Genomic DNA, 20,474 nt, shown 5'->3' on the forward strand with positions numbered 1-20,474 from the left:
GTCTTAGCAAGAGATAAGTGAGATTGCTCAATACTAACCTTCGAAAGCTTCAACCCACTGATACCCAGTGATTTAAACCTTAGGAAACAACTGAAACACAATTGAATTAATGGTCACCTTCAACACCAGCAAGACGCACCCAGTATAGTTTTTTTTTGTTTTGGTGTGAACAGTGGCAGATCCAGGATTATGTAGCCAAGGGGGCTTAGTGTAAAAGTTCTGAAATTTTTCTACAAAGAAAATAATGCTAAAAAGATAGAAAGATAGTACTTCCATTCATAATTCATAACAAAACCAATAATACAAGTTACAATTGTCCACGACGAGTTTTCATATTCTGAAAACGTTGCATTATAATTTCGTTATCAATACAAGCGAAAACATCTCTCTCAATGTAAACAATCAAGCTATCATTCAACCATTGATCTCCCATTCTGTTGCGAAGTGGATTTTTAATAATATTCATAGCGGAAAATGCCCTCTCCACTGATGCAGTTGCAACCGGTAAAACCAAAGCCAATGTAAGAAGCAAATACACAAAAGGAAATATTTCATGCATTCCTTTCTCCACCATTTTTTCCGCAAGACTACTAATCCCTTCCAATTGAGAAAAATCACTACTCGAACGCATATGATGAACATAAACACCAAGTTGATCTTCAAGCATCAATAAGTCTCTATCCGAAAAATCATAAGGATAAAATTGAGCAAGACGAACTAGCTTTCATTTGTCAAAAGCCACAAAGTTATTTTTTGGACTCAAGCATGCCAAACAAGTAAGTAACTCAGTACTTACCTCGTTGAAGCGATCATTTAATTTCGCAAGTTGCCCATCAATTACATGAATAAAGATCTCCACACGATAACGATGATAATTTGTCTTCATTGGAGCATTACGCCGTGATCTCCCTGGAATTACATATTCCTCATCCATGGTAGGAACTATAATATCATGTTTGTAACAAAACGAGGATGCTTGCTCAACCAATTCTTCAAACTCATTATCCCTCATCAACTGCAGGTTTTCCTTGCATGTTTTCACTAAATTCATTGCACTCACAATGTCTTGATCTTTCTTTTGCAATGCTAGAGACAAAGTGTTTGTTATTCCCAATATAGCTTTCATTACAAATAAGTGAAACACAAACTCAAAAGATTGTATTTCTCTCCATAACTTATAGGCTTCACCCGAACTATCATTAGGATTATCATCAACAATCATTTGAAGCACATTCACCACAGATGGAAACATAGAAATGATACTAATCAACGTACCATAATGTGAGTTCCATCGTGTATCGCCGGCACGTTTGAGAGTCCTTTCTTGATTTAAGCCCCGCCCCGTTATAAGACAATCATCTTCAAAAGCTCTCACAAGCTCTTCTTGGTATTGTGCTCTAAGTGCATCGTGACGCTTACAAGATGCTCCAACAACATTAACCAAATTATTAGCCGTTGTGAAAAAAGAGTTGACATCAATGTTTTTCTTTGCTACCGCAACAAGAGCTAGTTGAAGTTGATGAGCAAAGCAATGAACATAAAATGCACAAGGTTGTTCTCTCAAAATCTTTGTCTTAAGGCCATTGAACTCACCTCTCATATTACTAGCTCATCATAACCTTGTCCTCGTAGCTTGGAAAAGCTCAAATTCGCGGAAGAAAAAAATTCATCAATAGCTTCCTTTAGTGCACTTGAAGTAGTGTCGGTTACATGTTGAACCCCCACAAACCTTTCAATTATTTGTCCTTTGTCATTCACATAACGCAACACCATCGCCATTTGCTCCTTTATTGAAACATCACGTGCTTCATCCACCATTATTGAAAAATATCTATCTTTTACATCACTCAAGATAAGATCAATGGTTTCTTCGGCACAAGAATTGACAAGATCTTTTTGAATTGAAGGAGCTATTAACTTTAAATTTCCCAGAGCATTTTCCAACACAACGGCCTTAACTTTTTCATCATGATCCGCAAGAAATTGCAAGAGCTCTAAATAATTCCCTTTATTACTTGATTGTGCACTTTCATCATGACCACGAAAAGAAAGCCCTTGCCGCAACAAATACCTAGTGCACTTAAGTGATGCATTCAAGCAAGTGCGATAAGCCGTACGAGCTTGGCTTGTTTGCTTGATCACAATTGTTTCAATGTGTGTAGTTTGATGCATCAAATTGTAAGCAACTTCTCTAGCTTGGTTGTGAACACTACCAACCGGTCCAATATGAAGGTTAAATCTTTCTTTCGCCTTCTTCCAATTATTGAAGCCTACCCCAGTGAATGCATCACCACCCACTTGATCAAAATTAGATTTGAAGAGATAACAATGAAGACAAAACGCAGCATCTTTAGCAATACTATATTCCAACCAATCATGATTATCAAACCAATGAGCAATGAAGCGTCTATTAATTCCTGATTGATTAGTTTGTGGGAATTTATAACTTCTAGGTTGACAAGGTCCCTTTTGTAGATATGCTCTTCGGATCTCATCCCGAATATTAGGACTATAATCCGCCATTCGAGTTCTTAGTCCAGGGTCTGCTTGAAGATTAGCTAAGATCTCATCTACTTCAATTGGTCTTGCATTTGAACTACCCGGATTAGACAGAGAAGAACTATCCGTAGATAATTTTCTTTTACAGAATCGTTCCATAAATCTACAAATCAATTAATTCAATCAATCATTAATTTTTATCTAAATTATCATATGAATATGAAAATTTCAATAACCCACTCTCAATATTCGATATACTCCCTAAACTCATATCAATCAATATTCAATATACCAAATTATCATATTAAATATCTCTACATTAATATGATTATCCTATGATTCATATCCATAAATTTAATTACATAAAAAAAAAAATATCAATATGATTCATATCCATAAATTTCAAGCATAAACTCAATCAAGCATAAACTCAATCAATCAATATGATTCATATCCATAAATTTCATTACATAAAAAAAAATATCAATATCAACAATATATATTATCACTATAATTATTAATATCAGATTTTCCATGCTTACTTACTTGTAGTTTAAAAAATGGGCGGCGGACGGCGGTAGAAGGTGGTGGTGATCGGCACTGGGCCACCGGCGAAGAGTTGATGGAGGTTGTCGAAGGTTGGGAGGTTAGGAGAGGTAAGGTTTGAGAGGATGGGGAAGAGGAGCTGTGGAATTGGGAATGAAAGGTTTGGAGGCAGAGTTGAATGAATCTGTGCTGTGCTGTGCTGTTATCTGTTATTTTTTATTTTTTATTTTAAACCTGGCCCAAAACGACGTCGTTTTGAGGCCAGGTCAATTAAAAAAAATACGCGCAGCGCAGCTGCCCAGCAAACATCACAAATCGTTTGGGACTTTCGTCGGGCACTTTTTGTGCATACAAGGGGGCTTCCAGCAGCTGTCCAAGGGGGCTTTCATGGAGTCCCTTGCCAAATTTCCAGCCTTCTAAGGAGTCGTCCGACCCCTCTTGTCCCAACGTGCATCCGCCTCTGGGTGTGAAGTTGAGGACTAGTTTTGGTGAGCATTCCACTAAAATCCTAGGGAAAAAATCCATCACCTTGACTTGTTATATCAGGTTTTCTTTAATTTTTTTAAGAAATTAATTAGCATGTGCGTTGCACATGCTTCATAAAAAGACAAAAGGCGCATGGGGCACCTGGTGCACTGTAGACGTTGTCTGCCACCTACCAAAAATTCTCAATTTCTAAAAATTTCATTCAGTTCTGGGTTTCATGAAATCTCTTCCCGTGGTGCTTCTGATAAACCTGTAACTTCTTCAATTCCGGAAATGCCGCTCCTGAAACCTCATATTCCCAAGCCCTCTTCCTTCGCCTGTGCTCCCTCCGACACCCTTCTCGCAGAAAAAGCAATCACATACCTCAAACGCCATCCCCACAATCTCAATTCACTCTCTTCCTGTTTTACCCCCGAGGCAGCCTCTTATTTACTCCAAAAGTCCCAATACGACCAGCCCCTAACCCTCAAGTTCCTCAGTTGGGCTCGAAACCATGGTTTCTTCACCTTCCAATGCAAGTGCCTCGCCCTCCACATCCTCACTCGCTTCAAGCTGTACAAGAGCGCCCAAGCCCTCGCCGAGGACGTTGCCCTCAATTCCATCGACGACAGGGGCAATTTGGTCTTTCAGTGCCTCAGCGACTCGTTACATATCTGCAATTCGAGCTCGGCGGTTTTTGACTTGGTGGTGAAGTCTTACTCTCACTTGAATTTCATTGATAAGGCTCTGAATATTGTTCATTTAGCCAAAGTTCATGGATTTATGCCTGGTGTGCTTTCATATAATGCAATTTTAGATGCAATAATTAGGTCAAAAGGGTCTGTTCAATTTGCTGAGGAGGTGTTTAGTGAGATGATTAGGAATGGGGTCTCCCCGAATGTTTATACTTACAACATTTTGATTAGGGGTTTTAGTGGAGCAGGGAATTTGAAAATGGGGCTGTACTTTTATAGTGAAATGGAAAGAAATGGATGTTTGCCGACTGTGGTTACTTACAATACGTTGATTGATGCATATTGCAAATTGAAGAAGATTGATCAGGCATTTGAACTGTTGAGATCGATGGTGTTGAAGGGTTTGGAGCCAAATTTGATTTCGTATAATGTGATAATCAATGGGTTGTCTCGAGAAGGGAGGATGAACGAGACAAGTCAGGTTCTCGAGGAGATGAAAAGAAAAGGTTTTGTTCCTGATGAGGTGACTTGTAATACACTTATTAGTGGGTATTGCAAGGAAGATAATTTTCACCAAGCACTTGTTCTGCAAGAGGAGATGCGGAGGAATGGCTTGTCTCCAAATGTTGTCACTTATACAGCATTGATTAATGCTATGTGTAAGGCTAAGAATTTGAATCGAGCAATGGAGTTTTTCGATCAGATGCGTGTTAGGGGACTTCATCCAAATCAGAGGACGTATACTACATTGATTGATGGATTCTCCCAACAGGGGTTCTTAACTGAAGCTTATGATGTTCTGAAGGAAATGATTGGGAATGGATTCTCACCTTCGGTTGTGACTTACAATGCACTTATCAATGGATACTGCTTATTGGGGAGGATGGAAGATGCCATTGGAATCCTACAAGATATGACAGGGAAAGGGTTGCCCCCTGATGTCGTAAGTTATAGTACTATTATAACTGGGTTTTGTCGGCATCAGGAATTGGAGAGCGCATTTAGAATGAAGCTGGAGATGGTGGAGAAGGGTGTATTACCTGATGCTGTTACCTATTCATCACTGATTCAAGGTGTCTGCCAGCAAAGAAGACTAGTTGAAGCTTGTGATCTATTCAAAGAAATGTTGAGTATGGGTATGCCTCCTGATGAATATACATACACAACATTGATCAATGCTTACTGTGTGGAAGGTGATTTAAATAAGGCTCTTCAGTTGAATGATGAAATGATACAAAAAGGTTTCCTACCTGATGTTGTTACCTATAGTGTGCTTATTAATGGACTTAACAAACAAGTTAGGACGAGGGAAGCAAAGAGGCTTCTGCTCAAGTTGTTCTACGAGGAGTCTGTCCCTGATGGTGTCACATATAATACACTAATAGAGAACTGCACTAATGGTGAATTTAAGAGTGTGGTAGCCCTTGTAAAAGGATTCTGTATGAAGGGTTTGATGAACGAAGCAGACCAAGTTTTTGAGACAATGGTTGAGAGGAGACACAAGCCTAACGAAGCAGTTTATGATGTTATTATTCATGGTCATTGTAAGGGTGGAAATGTTCAGAAGGCATATAATTTGTACAAGGAAATGTTGCATTCTGGATTTGTTCCGCATACTGTGACGGTTATTGCGCTGGTTAAAGCACTTTTCACGGAGGAGATGAACAATGAATTGAGTCAAGTCATAGGGAACACACTGAGAAGCTGTCAGCTTTCTGATGCTGAACTTGCAAAACTACATGTTGATATCAACCATAAAGAAGGAAATATGGATGAAGTTTTTAATGTGCTTAGTGACATGGCTAAGGACGGCCTCCTTCCAAATAGTGGAGTAAGAGCCTCTGCAGGGGGATAAATAATGGCAAACATTATCTTATTTCGGCTGGCAAAGTAAATGATGAATAGCATGTCGAAATGCACAATCACCTTGATTGTGATTATTGTCAGATAAAATACTTCAGTGCTATAGTGGCTTGCTCAAATGAGTCTGAAGCAATTGGAAGTGACACTTTTGGCTCTTATACGGAACAAGAAGATGAACTTCTTCTTCAAGAACTGGGAAAGAAGACAAAACTGTAGGGGCAATATCTGCCATGTTTATGGAGAACAAAATGTGGTAGCAGATGCTCTTTCCTGTTTGGGATCTCTCTTTGTTTCCGTTTTTGTATTTTGGGGTATCGCTCTCCTCTAGTGTTGCAAGCCTTGTGGCTGAGGATGCTTTTGGTTTCCCCTGCCTAGGGACGTCCTAGTAATGGTCTTTCTTGTTGTAATTGAGGGTGCTTTCCGATCACAATACCATTCAAGGTACTTAGTTTGTATTCATAATTGGGTTTTAAATTTTCAAGAGTAAGCCGAGTGATTTCGTTCATTCAATTTGTTGTTGTTGCACGTCTAGGGAACAAGCCAAATGGTTAAGTTTATCTTTCTCATTTGTTATATATATATATATTTTTTTTTTCTTATTTTAGAAGTGGCTATAAAAGGTCCGTTGTTTGAGCTGGATTCCGGCTTAAAGCTGAAAGGCTTTATTCCTTTTGCCCGACTGAACTAGTTTGATGGAAGCTCGGACTTAGACCAGATCGATGTTCAGGCGCCTGTGTCATATCATGGTGGCATGGCATATCTCTCAGTGCATTTGCTAAACAGTTCATTATGTTTGGTTCATTAGGCGTGATTAAAATCCTATCAATCTCTTTGGCCTGCCATCTTTTGATGTCATTGCTGTTCGGGGCTGTAGTTGGTTCCCAGCTGTTTCTTTAAAAGGTGTTTTTGAAGAACTGAAGAAAAAATCTGAGTCTTGACCTATATTTGCTTGGTCCATATGGTATCTTTTGTGGTTTGTTCAAAAGAAGTTTTATGTGGGAAGTGTAGGGTTTCCTCCTAACAATTTAAAACTAGTTCACAAGAAAACTGATGTCTCTCCATATTTCTGCGCAACATACCTTTGGTACATATGTCAGATATCCATCATTAAAGCTAGAAGTTCTGGTCTACTTGATATATTGATTGTGCTTTCTGTATGTAATTATATTTGTATTAAACTAATGTTCTATTTTCATTTTTATTATCAGAACTCTTTGTATTCCGCTAAGGATGAGAATTCCCAGTTGAAAGCCATTGATTTTGGCTTATTAGATTTTGCCAAACCAGGTTTTCCTTTCTTGAATAATCCAGCTCTTTCTTATTATCAATGTCTCCGTCTTTGGAGTTTGGCGTGGGATTTTAATACTCACTCTGGCTTACAGATGAGAGGCTTAATGAAATTGTTGGAAGCGCATACTACGTCACCCTTGAGGTTCTACATAGATCTTATAGTACAGAGCCTGATGTTTGGAGTATAGGTGTAATATCATATATTCTTTTATGTGGTAGTCGCCCATTTTGGGCACGGACTGAGTCCGGGACTTCTCGGGCGGTGTTGAAAGCTGATCCCAGTTTTGATGAAGCACTTTGGCCTTCTTTATCTCTTGAAGCAAATTACGTTGTTAAACGCTTGTTGAACAAGGACCCTCAGAAATGAATGACAGCAGCGCAGGCTTTAAGTGAGTTTTCCCTATCTCTATTATGTTTTAAGTTTCTGCCATCACTTTCCTGAGTCACTGACCATAATCTTTTGTTGGCAGGTCATCCTTGGATGAGGAATTATAACGATGTAAAAGTGCCTCTTGATATTTTAATGTTTAGACTCATGAAGGCTTATATGTGATCGTCATCCCTTTGAAAGGCTGCTTGAAGGGTGTGTATATGTTGACAAAAGAAAGAGAACTTTTTCTCAAATTTTGCCCATGCTGAATCAGATTCTTGGTCTTAAGAAATTTATATATTTTCTTGATGAATGGGATTCTTGTTTCTGTGTTCTAAAACATTTTAAAATTTGAAAATAATTGTTAGTATTCCATAATTATAATGATGACTCAGTGAACCCATCAAGGCCTGTTAAAAGTAAGGGAAAGAACAGGGTCTGTTAAGGTGTTATCATCTGATACTCGAATCGCTTCATCCAAATTATTGTTCTTTATGTGTGCCTAATTGTGTTTTTAATTTTTTTTGTTTTTGTATGTTTAGTTCATGACTTGAAATTTTGGAATATATATAATTAACGTTTCATTTATTTTCATTTTGTGGCAGGCCTTATCTTGACTGTGGATAACTCTTTTATCTGAAGGAGAAGTTTGCACTATTGGATCTCATTGCATCAGTAATAAATTGGTTGCTAATTGTTTTGCTTCGATGTTCCATGACTTTTTCTATGGTGTTAGGCCTCATAGGTTGTAAAGGTACTGACTGGTTATTTCTTCCATGACAGCTAAATGCACTTCAATACAGAAGAATGGATTTTTAAGAGTTTCCGTTCCACTGCATTAAGTGTTCATCAGCTCAAGGCACTTGATCGTTGGGAACAACATGCTTGATGTGCATGTGAACTTTTTGAGAAGGATGCAAAACAGAGCAATTGTCATTGAAGAACTTGCTTCAGTAAGTTGAAATTTTAATGCTGCATTTTGAAGTCTTGCTATAAATGAAATAAACAGTTTGATAACATGGGTTGATTTTTTATTATTCAATATGTTATAAATTGGACTTGATTTACATCTCTAACAAATTTCTCTTCTCCTTATTACTGTGAAGAGAACTAGTGATCACAATATGCCATTTTTCTTTTCACTTGTTTTGACCACGTCCTCTTATGTTTCGAATTGAAGCAATGTAGTTCACTCCTCCATCACAATAATGATTTGCTATATCCTGAGAAAACGAAGAATTTGAACTACTGCAGTTAGTAATGTTAGTAATCCTAGTTGAGCTCACCGTAAGCAATTTCAATGCTCAAATTCGGTAAAATGGACTTATTATATCGTATGTAGACTATAATACGGACAGGCGTGGGTGGCAGGAAAGCGGTATGGTATATGCTCTATACTGACCTTTGACGCCATATCAGTAAACAGTGCCACGCTCAAACTCAAAGTGTATTCTGGTCTAGAGTTTTTTTATTTTTACGTCAGCACATCCTATGCATCTGCATTTTAGTAGGATCCTCCCTTTCTCAAACCATTTAGAAAACACGATCTTGACATGTTGATTTGCCTTTTCTTTTGCTCCCTTCTTTTTTTAACCATTCTAGAAACAAAAGATTTATAAGGCTCAGCACATTTTGGAATGTATCAAACATACAGGCATCACCTTCTTCCAAATGATTCTCCTTCACAAATGCTCCCCAACCAAAATTGTGGAATCTTGTATTGGTCTTCCATTGTATACAGTGATAATGCACTTGACTGCCCAAGATCTCTCATTTGAGATCTGTAGGGTCACATCTGAAACACCTCTTGCACGGATGTGTTTGTTTAGCAAAACCAAACGAAACCAAAAATATAAAGAATTATTATTTTTTAAATATATATAAAATATTGTGCCCAGCTCATTTCTCTCCTGACCTCTTAGGGTTGCTTACCAGGTGAGTTGATAAGTATGATGGATGCATTTTCATCACAAAAAATGGATTCTCAGATTTGAAGAGCTTTAAGCTTTTGAGTAGGCTAAATCTTCAAGTTCTGTCTTTGCAAAAGTTCTCAATGCCAATGGAGCTTTTGATCTCAGTGTAGTAGACTTTCCTCCATGATCACCACCTGTTTATAGCTCCCATGAGTCAAAACCATGACAAGTCACCAAAGAAAAAGAAAGACAAAAAAATATTTTTAATAGGCAGGCGCACACAAAAACATAACCAAATCTACATAATTCTCTAAGGAAGCTAGGTGAACTTACCATGAGTTCTATTTTCCATGTCATGCTTCATTCCTTGATCTTCAGTTTCACTACTTGGAGAGCAATAGACTTCAGCTTCATCATCAGTACTTGAACTGAAATGTACTTCATCTCTAGAGTATTTCTCATGAAAATAACTCTGAAATGGGAACGTTTCCCTCCATGTATGAAGAATAACAAGCAACCATACTTTAGGGAGTAAAATTTCGCAAATTCTGGCCAGTCCTTTTGCAACCAAATCTCTCAATCGCATAGTCAGTTTTACTGGCCAAACTGCACCATCTGGAACCTCAAGGAATATTGTGTCCACCATAAAGATGTTCATGTATAACATATGTGCATATAGAACCAGAGTGCATGTAAAATAAATAAATAAAAAGGATATAAAGATCGGACTAATTGCTCCGTGCAGCTGGTTAATTTCCTTTGAGTTTGAGTTACCCTTGGAAAACTAATTAAATTTAGGTTTAGGAGTATACCATTATCTTTTTCTTTTAGATGAAAAAGGAAAACATGTTAAGGTCTAAAATTTATAAAAATGCTGAAACTAGAAAAAGAACATTATCCAAGTCATCATCTTCTACTTCTACATCTTTGAGGGCTAATGTTAAAGCTGTCAACATGTTCGTCTCAAGTCAATGCGGTTTGCTGTTTCGTCGTTGTATAATCATTGGCTGTCAATGACCATTACCATATTAAGGGACGGCCCCAGAGTGACTTTGAAGAATGGGTGGCTTGAGAGGAACTTGTTGGCAGCTTTAACATTAACCCTCAAAGATGAAGATGAAGAAGATGATGACTTGGATGAAGAGTGGGGATTTGTTGACGCAGCACAAGCAACAAAGGTTTCAAGTGAAACCTTGAGTAACAAGAAAAACTGGATTCCACCAGAAAAATTAAGAGAAGCTCTCTTAGATTAATGTTGATAAAACTGAGTTACAGAAACATTAGACAAACCTGTCTAAATACACAATTCTCAACAACCCTCAACCCTTCAACTACCAGGGAGTTATTACATAAAACTGAAAAACAACAGAATTAATTTGGAGTCTTAATAACGTAACTCCTAAACTGTCCGAAACAGAAAAAAACAGAATTAAGTTGGAGTCTTAATAACATAACTCCTAAACTGTCAAAACAGAATTTATTGGAAAATTAACTACCAAGCTTTAACTGCAGTTTTGGAAGGCCAAACGACCTCAGAATGCCAAAATCCATCATATGTCACAGCAAAGCTGTGGTTAGACTCGTGGCGTCGTTCCCTTTCCGAAATGGTATTTTGCGTCCTAATCGGAGCTTGGACGACAAAACTGCAAATTCCCACTACGTCCTTTTTCTAGCTCAACCGCGATAAAATCTGCCATCTGTTCTACATCAGTCCCCTCCACCTCCGAAGAACTCGACCCCGAGTTATGATCTGGATAAAGGACCTCATCTTCACGGAACTCATATAAATCTGCAACATTAAAAATATTGGAAATTCCCATGGAATCCGGTAACTCAATAACATAGGCATTATCATTGATCCGTTTGAGCACTTTGTAAGGACCATATTTTTTTGGTTTAAGCTTGCTATATGTGCCAACTGGAAACCTCTCCTTCCTCAGAAATATCATCACAGAATCGCCTTCTTGAAACACTTTAACTCGCCTATGCCTATCTGCAGCAGCTTTGTACTTAGCATTAGTTTGCTCGAGTTTCTGCTTGACTTCATCTCGAACGGCTACTACTTCCTCAGCCAAATTTTTCGCCGCCACACTGGTTTGCTGGCCTCTAGGCAGTTTCACCAAATCAACAACATGGTTAGGTATAGCGGTATAAACAATGGAAAATGGAGACTTCCCAGTTGCACTATGGACTGCACTGTTATATGCAACCTCCACCTGCGGTAGTGCATAATCCCATTGTTTTGGCTTCTCTCCACAGACGCTTCGTACCATATTGCCCAATGTCCGGTTTGTAACCTCAGTCTGGCCATCAGTCTGGGGATGGGCAGTGCTGCTGCGATTCAAAGTAGTCCCAAACAGCCTCCACAAAGTGATCCAAAAATGGCTCAAGAACTTGGTGTCACGATCTGATGTAATGGATGTAGGAACCCCATGCAAGCGAACAACCTCCCTGAAAAACAGTTTGGCTATATTTGATGCATCAGCAGTCTTTTTGCAAGCTATGAAATGCGCCATTTTTGAAAACCGATCAACCACCACAAATACAGAATCCACTCCCCTTTGTGTTCGGGGCAAACCGAGGACAAAATCCATAGCAAGATCCTGCCAAATATCGTTAGGAACTGGTAATGGCATATATAATCCGGTGTTTTGTACCTGCCCCTTCGAAGTTTGACAAGTGTAGCACTTGCGCACAATAGTTCCAACATCTCGTTTGAGTTGTGGCCAATAAAATCTCTCCTCCATCCCTGCAATTGTTTTATCACGGCCAAGGTGACCACTCAATCCTCCACCATGCAAGTCCCGAATGAGCTTCTCCCTCAAAGAGGAAACTGGAATACACAACTGGTTGCCTTTGAACAAATAACCTTCATTAAGAAAGTAATCTGCCATTGGCTCTTGATTGGTGCACTTAGTCCAAATTTCCCGGAAATCATCATCACCTTCATATAATTCCTTCAGACATTCAAACCCCACAACTTCTTGAGTTAGTGTGATTAACAAGGAAGCTCTTCTACTCAGCGCATCTGCCACACGGTTTGTCTTGCCGGAAGTATGTTTGATAACGAACGAAAATTTCTGCAAAAAAGTCACCCATCTAGCATGCATTTTATCAATATTTTTCTGGCTGTTAATATACTTCAAGGCTTGATGATCTGTAAATAAAACAAATTCCTTCTGGATAAGATAGTGCTCCCATTGCTTCAAAGCTCGAACAACCGCATAGAACTCTTGGTCATAAGTACTCCACTTTTGACGTGCATCGCTCAACTTTTCAGAGAAGAATGCAACTGGCCGCTTGTCTTGTGAAAGCACAGCTCCGACTCCCACACCGCTAGCATCACATTCAACTTCGAAAACTTTCTCAAAGTTTGGAAGGGCTAGAACCAGCGCGGTCCAAAGCTTTTCTTTTATATCTGCAAAGCTTCTCTCTTGCTCCTCTCCCCAGCTGAACCGGCCCTTCTTCAAACACTCTGTGATAGGTGCAGCGATGGAGCTGAAATGCCTCACAAATCTTCTGTAAAAGGTGGCCAAACCATGGAAACTTCGAACTTCAGAAACTGTTTTTGGAGCTGGCCAGTCAAGGATTGCCTTGATCTTCTTGTCATCTACCTGGATACCATTCTCACCAACAACAAAACCCAAGAACAGTAGCTTATTTGTGCAGAAAGTACATTTTTTTAGGTTCACATACAGTTTATTTTCTCTCAAAACATCTAAAACTTGTCTCAAATGCACAAGATGTTCTTCTTTTGTGGTGCTGTAAATTAAAATGTCATCGAAATAAACCACGACAAAAGAGCCAATAAATGGTCGAAGAACCTGATTCATGAGTCTCATGAAAGTGCTAGGGGCATTTGACAATCCGAATGGCATCACCAACCATTCAAATAATCCGTCCTTGCTCTTGAACGCTGTTTTCCATTCGTCGCCAGGTCTGATGCGAATCTGATGGTATCCGCTTCGCAAATCTATCTTGGAAAACACCCTTGAGCCGCTAAGAACATCCAGCATATCCTCCAACCGTGGAATGGGAAACCTGTCCTTGACTGTTATCTTGTTGATTGCTCGGCTATCAACACACATTCGCCAAGTCTTGTCTTTCTTCGGAACCAGCAAAACATGAACTGCGCAGGGACTCAAACTTTCCCGGATAAATCCGTTCTGCAGTAATTCTTCAATCTGCTCTCTTATGATGTCATTCTCCTTAGGGCTCATCTGATAATGAGGCAGATTCGGAAGACTAGCTCTAGGCACTAAGTCAATTCGGTGTTGTATGTCCCGCATAGGTGGCAGCTCGTTTGGCAATTTTTCAGAAAGTAGTTCCTGAAACTGTGACAAAATCTGCTGCACTTCTTGTGGAATGTCACTTTCTCCTCTGCCAAGCTTCAACAACCCCTTCAACACCAAGGGACAAAAATACTCCGCCTCTTTGACAGCCTCGTTCAACTCCCGCTCGCTGCTAATTAGGGTTAGGAAACTAGAACTCCTCGTCTTGGGCTCAACAGATTGTTTTGAGGGCTTTGTAGTTGCCATTGCAATTTTCCGATTGTTCCAAGAAAACAAAATTACATTATCTCGTCCCTTGTAAGTCGCATCCACATCAAATTGCCAAGGTTGCCCTAATAAAATATGGCATGCATCCATGTCAATAATATCACATAATACATCATCGCTGTAATGCTTACCAATGGACAGTGGCACACGGCAAGTCTCAGCAACACGAACCGAAGGACCTTTTTTAACCCAACCTAATGAGTAAGGGCTGACATGTGGCTCCGTTGATAGCTGCAAATGCTCCACCAATTTCTTTGACACGAAATTCTCGCAACTTCCATTGTTGACGATCACATCACACACCTTGTTTTTGATTGAGCAGAAGGAACGAAAAATACTATGATGCTGCCCTTCCTCCTTTGGTGCCAAAAGAACTTTCTGCAAAACCAAGGTAATCCCCTCCATTCCTTCCTCAATTGCAAATTCAGCCCCTGCATAATCATCTTCCCCGACTTCATCTTTTTCCTCATCTTCATCGACCTCCTCGATAAAGTTAGCCTGCTTCCGCTCTGGACAAACATTAGAACGATGCCCTGGTTTTTGGCAACGGTAACATATGTCCGTCATGGGCTTAGCATACGGATTCTGGGATTGGTTTCGGGACTGCCCTCTGTTGAAAGTTCGGCTGCTGCTTTCGTTAAAGTTTTTGTTTTGGACAGTTGTCTCTGGTTTCGTCGTTCCTCCAGGTTGCTGCTGCACTTTCCCCTTATCTCCGGAGCCACTAGAAGCACCAGTAGCATATTCAGAGGCTTCTGTCGTGTTCCTGCGGAAATTGGGTTGGCGCTTCTCCTTCTCCAACAGTTCAGCTTTCATCGCCATGTTAATCGCCTCTTGCAAAGTCCATATATTCTGCATACCAATTTTTTCTTGGATGGAAATCTTCAGCCCATTGTTATACCTCGTGACCTTTTGATTGTCAGTCTCGGTCAAATGGTTTTGCTCTGCCAAATGCATGAATTCTTCGGTATATTCAGAAACCGAACGGTTGCCTTGCGCACAACCTAGATACATACGGTATAGAATCTGCTCATAATATGTGGGCAAGAATCGTTCCATCATAAGCGACTTCATCTTCCGCCATGTACGAACCCGCTGTTTTCCTTGCCTCTGTCTTGAATTTTGCAATTGATCCCACCATAAAGCCGCTGTAGCTTTTAGACGGAAAGCTACCATCTTCACCATCTTATGCTCAGGAACCTCCATAATATCGAAAAACCTCTCCACTTCCACAAGCCAATCCAAGAAGTCTTCAATCTTCAGATTCCCCAAAAGTTAGGGATTTCGGCTTTAATCCGATAATCGCAAAAATTTTCGTAATTGTGATTACGACGATTATTAGCCGGAGGTGGTGGTGGTGGATCTGCAAGTTCTTCTTCTGACTCTGACTCGCTATCCGGGATATGTTGCCTCCTATCATCTCTTCTCTCGCCGTCTCTACCTTCTCTTCGATTATCTTCTCTGCCTTCTCTTCTTTCGTTATTTCTGCCACCTCGTCTATTGTTGCCACCAAGAGCTTGCAACAACAGTTCTCGCATCTCCCCAAATTGGTTGGTTAGGTTGTCTATCCGTTGATTTTGAGCGTCCAGATCCGCTCGAGTAATTGGGGCTGGGACGTCAGCTTCTCGGTCACCCATGATAACAAGACAAGAATACCAAGACGGGAGAGACCCGCTCTGATACCACTTGACGCAACACAAGCAATGAGGGTTTCAAGCGAAACCTTGAGTAACAAGAAAAACTGGATTCCACCAGAAAATTAAGAGAATCTCTCTTAGATTAATGTTATTAAAAACTGAATTATCGAAAGCATTAGACAAACCTGTCTAAATACACAATTCTCAACCCTTCAACTACCAGGGGAATTATTACATAAAACTGAAAAACTCCAAATTAATTTGGAGTCTTAATAACATAACTCCTAAACTGAAAAAAACAGAAGAAAAAAAAAACAGAATTAATTTGGAGTCTTAATAACATAACTCCTAAACTGTCAAAACAGAATTTATTGGAAAAATAACTACCAAACTTTAACTGCAGTTTTGGAAGGCCAAACGACCTCAGAATGCCAAAATCCATCATATATCACGGCAAAGCCGTGTGTTAGGCTCGTGGCGTCGTTCCCTTTCCGAAATGATATTTTGCGCCCTAATCGGAGCTTGGACGACAAAACTGCAAATTCCCACTGCGCCCTTTTTCTAGCTCAACCGCGATAAAATCTGCCAGCTGTTCTGCATCAATATAGGAGTCCTTCAATAAAAATGCTAGTGTGCATAAACTTCAATTAAAATACCGATGTGCTTGCAAAGGACAAGTTCTTGAAAGCAAAGCCATTTTGAGTCTATTGATTGCTCAAATTGCTCTAATTACATATAAACTTTTGTGTTGCGCTTGTACTAAAAAAAATTCCTCAATTAATTTTCAGAATTAACTAGTTATTTTTTCTCATTGCAAACGATTTTTTTTCCCCTTCATTGATGAGCTGTAGGAGTATGAAAAAAACATGTGAAAGTAAAATCCTTGACCCCTGACCAAATTTCGTTATTATCGTGAGGGAAATATCAAGTAATTGCCTGCATATTTCCTTAAATGAAATCTCACCACAGTTTTACCAAGACAGCAACCATCCAATCAAAAGAAAGCACTTATTGAAAAGCAAAAGAGTCATGTAGCTTTCTTTTATGGGGGTTCTTCCTCCCTCTTTCATAAAAAAGAAAAAAGAAAAAAGAAAAAGAAATGACTCTCATTGGTGAAAAGAGAAACCGCGTGCTCACCACTACACGGTTTCCAAGTCTCTCTCTTTTCTGAGGCTGCTAGCTTTGTTTCTTCTTGTCGGTTTCTTGGCTGATCTTGAGAAGTTGTATATTTTGTGAGGTTCTGGTTGACTTGCTGGTCTTACAAATTCTCAGGCTCTTTAAATTTTTCGGTGTAGAGGTAACACTAAGCTAAACTTGTTGGCTTGCTTCGTCCACATTTCTGTTTTGTTCAAGTAAAACATTAATTTCTGCATTATATTTTTGTTTTAAATGTATTTTTGTTCCTTCTAATGTTTATATGTTGAATTCCTCTGTTTCTCTCTGTTGAAATACAAAACATATATTAGTTTCCCAGTTCTCTCTCTTTCTCTCTTGTTGTTTCCTTCTTTGCGTCTGAAACTTGTTTCCTCATCGTCCTTATTTCTCCTCTGGTTTAAATTATAATCCTTTTCTTTTTTGCCGTTTCTCATTATCTTTCTATTTAGTTAACAAAAGGCTTATTTTCATTGGGTGTTTACAGCAGCAGCAGATTGCCAAATGGCATTGAGCACCCAAAGAGACTCTGCCTTTCTTCCTTCACCTGATCAGTCTGCTCCTCAACCGAACTACGATGTGTTTTTGAGTTTCAGGGGTGAGGACACTCGACTTAGCTTTGTATCCCATTTATACCACGAATTGCAGCTCAGGGGCATTAAAACATTCAAGGATGATCCAAAGCTTGAAAGAGGGACAGCTATTTCGTCAGGGCTCTTCAACGCAATCCAAGAATCGATGCTTGCAATCGTTGTTCTCTCCCCAAAATATGCTTCTTCTACCTGGTGCTTGGATGAACTCACAGAGATTCTCCAATGCATGAAATCCAAGGGCACAATTCTCCCAGTGTTTTATAATGTGGATCCCTCCCATGTGAGAAAACAAAGCGACACTTTTGCGGACGCCTTCGCTGAGCATGAGAAAAGGTTTAGGGAAGACATCGATAAGGTGAAGAGCTGGAGAGATGCTTTAACAGAAGTAGCCAATTTATCTGGGATAGATTCAAAGAACGAGTAAGTTTTTTCGTAAGCCATTTGATGTAACTTCATATCTTGTTATATTTCAGACTTCATGATCGTTTTACTTTTTCTCCTTGTAGGTGTGAAAGAAAACTTATTGAAAATATTGTTGAATGGGTGTTGATGAAAGTACATCGCAAATTCAAATTGTTAGATTCCAGAGAATTGGTGGGAATGAAGTTCATACGTGAGCAAGTAGATTTGCTTTTAGCTCATCCTACGGATGATGTTCGCTTTGTAGGGATATGGGGGATGGGCGGAATTGGCAAAACAACCATTGCTAAGCTAGTTTATGATCGCATTTCTATCCATTATGAAGTTAACAGCTTTCTTGCTAATGTTAGAGAGGTTTCTCAACGTGGCGATCTTGTTAATCTACAAAGACAACTTCTTTCCCCAATCTTAAAGGATCAATTTACTCAAGTTTGGGATGAACAGTGGGGAACCTCTGTCATTAAGAATTGCTTGTATAATAAAAAGGTTCTTCTCATTCTTGATGATGTGAGTGAATCAAGCCAACTTGAAAAGTTGGCTGGTGAAAAAGATTGGTTTGGTAAGGGGAGTATAATCATTATTACAACTAGAGATAAACGGTTGCTAGTTAAACATGATATACATATATCATGTAAGGTAGAGGCATTAGGTAATGATGATGCTCTTGTGCTCTTTAGTTTGAACGCCTTCAAAAAAAAGGAGCCTGAGGAAGGTTTCTTGGAATTATCTAAGGGTTTTGTAAGTTATGCCAGAGGACTTCCACTAGCTCTTAAACTTTTGGGATGCTTAGTGTATAAGAGAGATCAATATGAATGGAAAAGTGAATTGGATAAGCTGCAGAAAATTCCTAATTCAGAAATTATTGATTTGCTCAAAATAAGTTACGATGGATTGGATGAGATGAATAAGGATATATTTCTTGATGTTGCATTTTTTCACAAGGGGATGTTCAAGGAGCGTGTAATTGAAATACTAGACTGCTGTGGCCTATATGGTCATATTGGGATAAATGCTCTTGTTCAGAAATCACTTTTAACTATTGATATTTCAAATAACACGGTTGAGATGCATGATTTGATACAAGAAATGGCATTGGAAATTGTTCGTCGGGAGTGTTCTGAAGAGCCTGGTAGACGAAGTCGATTGTGCAATCGTGATGATATCTCTCATGTATTCATAAACAATACAGTAAGAATTATGTAGAAAATACTAAGTTTTTAAAGAAATATGATTTATTTTTATCTTGAAATTTGACTTAAATGTGCAATTAACTTTTCCTTTACTATTCTTAATTACAGGCAACATACAAAATTAAAGGCATTGCCTTACGCATGGCGAGACTTGAAATGGCAGATTGGAATTGTGAAGCCTTCTCTAAGATGTGTAACCTGAAAGTTCTTGAATTTGATAATGTGATCATTTCTTCAAGCCCTATAATTCTTCCTAATTCCTTGAGAAGTATCAAATGGAGTCGGTATCCTTCCAAATTTCTCCCATCAGGTTTTCAACCGAATTTCCTTACTGCACTTGAGATGTGTGAGAGCAAACTTGTTTGGCTTTGGGATGGAAGAAAAGTAAGCGTAGTGACCATATATCATTCTAGAAATTAGTTTTTTTTATTTTATTTTAAATATTTTGTTTTAAAAATTAAAATAAATCTGAGCTAATTATCTATTCTACCATTGTTATGAATTGTACAGGACTTGCCCAACTTGAAAAAAATGTGGCTTGTTGGCTCTGTAAACTTGACCACAACCCCAGATTTCAGTGGCATGCCGAATCTTGAGGTGTTGGATTTTCAATCTTGTATGAATTTGGTTGAGATTCACCCGTCAATTGCAGATCTCAAATGTCTTAGAAGGTTGGATCTTAATTGGTGCTCAAAATTGAAAAAGATTCCAGAATTTTCAGGGCAAATGAAAAATTTGTCATTTCTTCTTTTAAGTGGGACTTCCATTGAGAAATTATCTTCATCAATAGGATGTCTGGTTGACCTTACTATTCTGCTTCTAGAAGATTGCAAAAATCTCGTGGGTCTTCCGAGTGAAATTTGTAATTTGAAGTCTCTTACAGGGCTCGAGGTGAGTGGATGCTCAAAAATTGACAAACTCCCAGAGAACATGGGGGAGATGGAATCTCTGACAGAGCTTCAATTGTTTGAAACTTCTATAAGACAGCTGCCACGCTCCATTGTTGGTTTGAAAAAACTGATGAGTCTATCTTTGGGTGGAAGAAGTGGATCACAGCCTAATAAATCAAGGTTTTGGTGGGGCCTCCCCCTCTTAAATGGAAGAAAGGCTTTTGTGTTGGCTTCGCTTGATGGTTTATTCTCTTTGAAGTATTTGGATATGAGTAATTGTGGTGTTTGTGAAGGGGATCTTCCCAGTGATATTGGTTGCTTGTCCTCTTTAGAAGAATTAAGGCTTAGTGGAAACAATTTTGTTAGCCTTCCTGCAAGCGTTGGATGTCTTTCTA

The 20,474-nt window shown here is 39.0% G+C and overlaps 2 protein-coding genes across 4 annotated transcripts in view; both read left to right on the forward strand.

Annotated features, from left to right (window-relative positions):
* LOC117636538 (disease resistance protein RUN1-like) overlaps positions 1-19,624 on the forward strand; it is a 58,035-nt gene extending 38,411 nt beyond the window's left edge. The window contains exons 2-3 of the mRNA XM_034371081.1: positions 18,086-19,187; positions 19,298-19,624. Coding sequence (XP_034226972.1) covers positions 18,086-19,187; positions 19,298-19,609 — 1,414 coding nt within the window. The 3' untranslated portion in view covers positions 19,610-19,624. The remainder of the gene's footprint in view (positions 1-18,085; positions 19,188-19,297) is intronic.
* Positions 3,715-8,745, forward strand: LOC117636536 (pentatricopeptide repeat-containing protein At5g39710-like). Of its 3 annotated transcripts, none has more exons than XM_034371077.1 (6): positions 3,715-6,509; positions 7,277-7,355; positions 7,451-7,747; positions 7,829-7,941; positions 8,334-8,414; positions 8,512-8,745. In XM_034371077.1, the coding sequence occupies exon 1, from the start codon at positions 3,805-3,807 to the stop codon at positions 6,058-6,060; it is 2,256 nt and encodes a 751-aa protein (XP_034226968.1). In that variant the 5' UTR covers positions 3,715-3,804; the 3' UTR covers positions 6,061-6,509; positions 7,277-7,355; positions 7,451-7,747; positions 7,829-7,941; positions 8,334-8,414; positions 8,512-8,745. The 3 variants fall into 3 exon arrangements, with proteins under 3 accessions (XP_034226968.1, XP_034226969.1, XP_034226970.1); XM_034371078.1 differs by having other exon boundaries at positions 8,334-8,403; XM_034371079.1 differs by lacking the exons at positions 7,277-7,355; positions 7,451-7,747; positions 7,829-7,941; positions 8,334-8,414; positions 8,512-8,745 and adding an exon at positions 6,757-7,270.
* Positions 19,625-20,474: the final 850 nt, after the last annotated feature.

This window comes from Prunus dulcis, chromosome 8 (genome assembly GCF_902201215.1).
Source record: "Prunus dulcis chromosome 8, ALMONDv2, whole genome shotgun sequence".
In the NCBI taxonomy this organism is placed as follows: Eukaryota; Viridiplantae; Streptophyta; class Magnoliopsida; order Rosales; family Rosaceae; genus Prunus; species Prunus dulcis.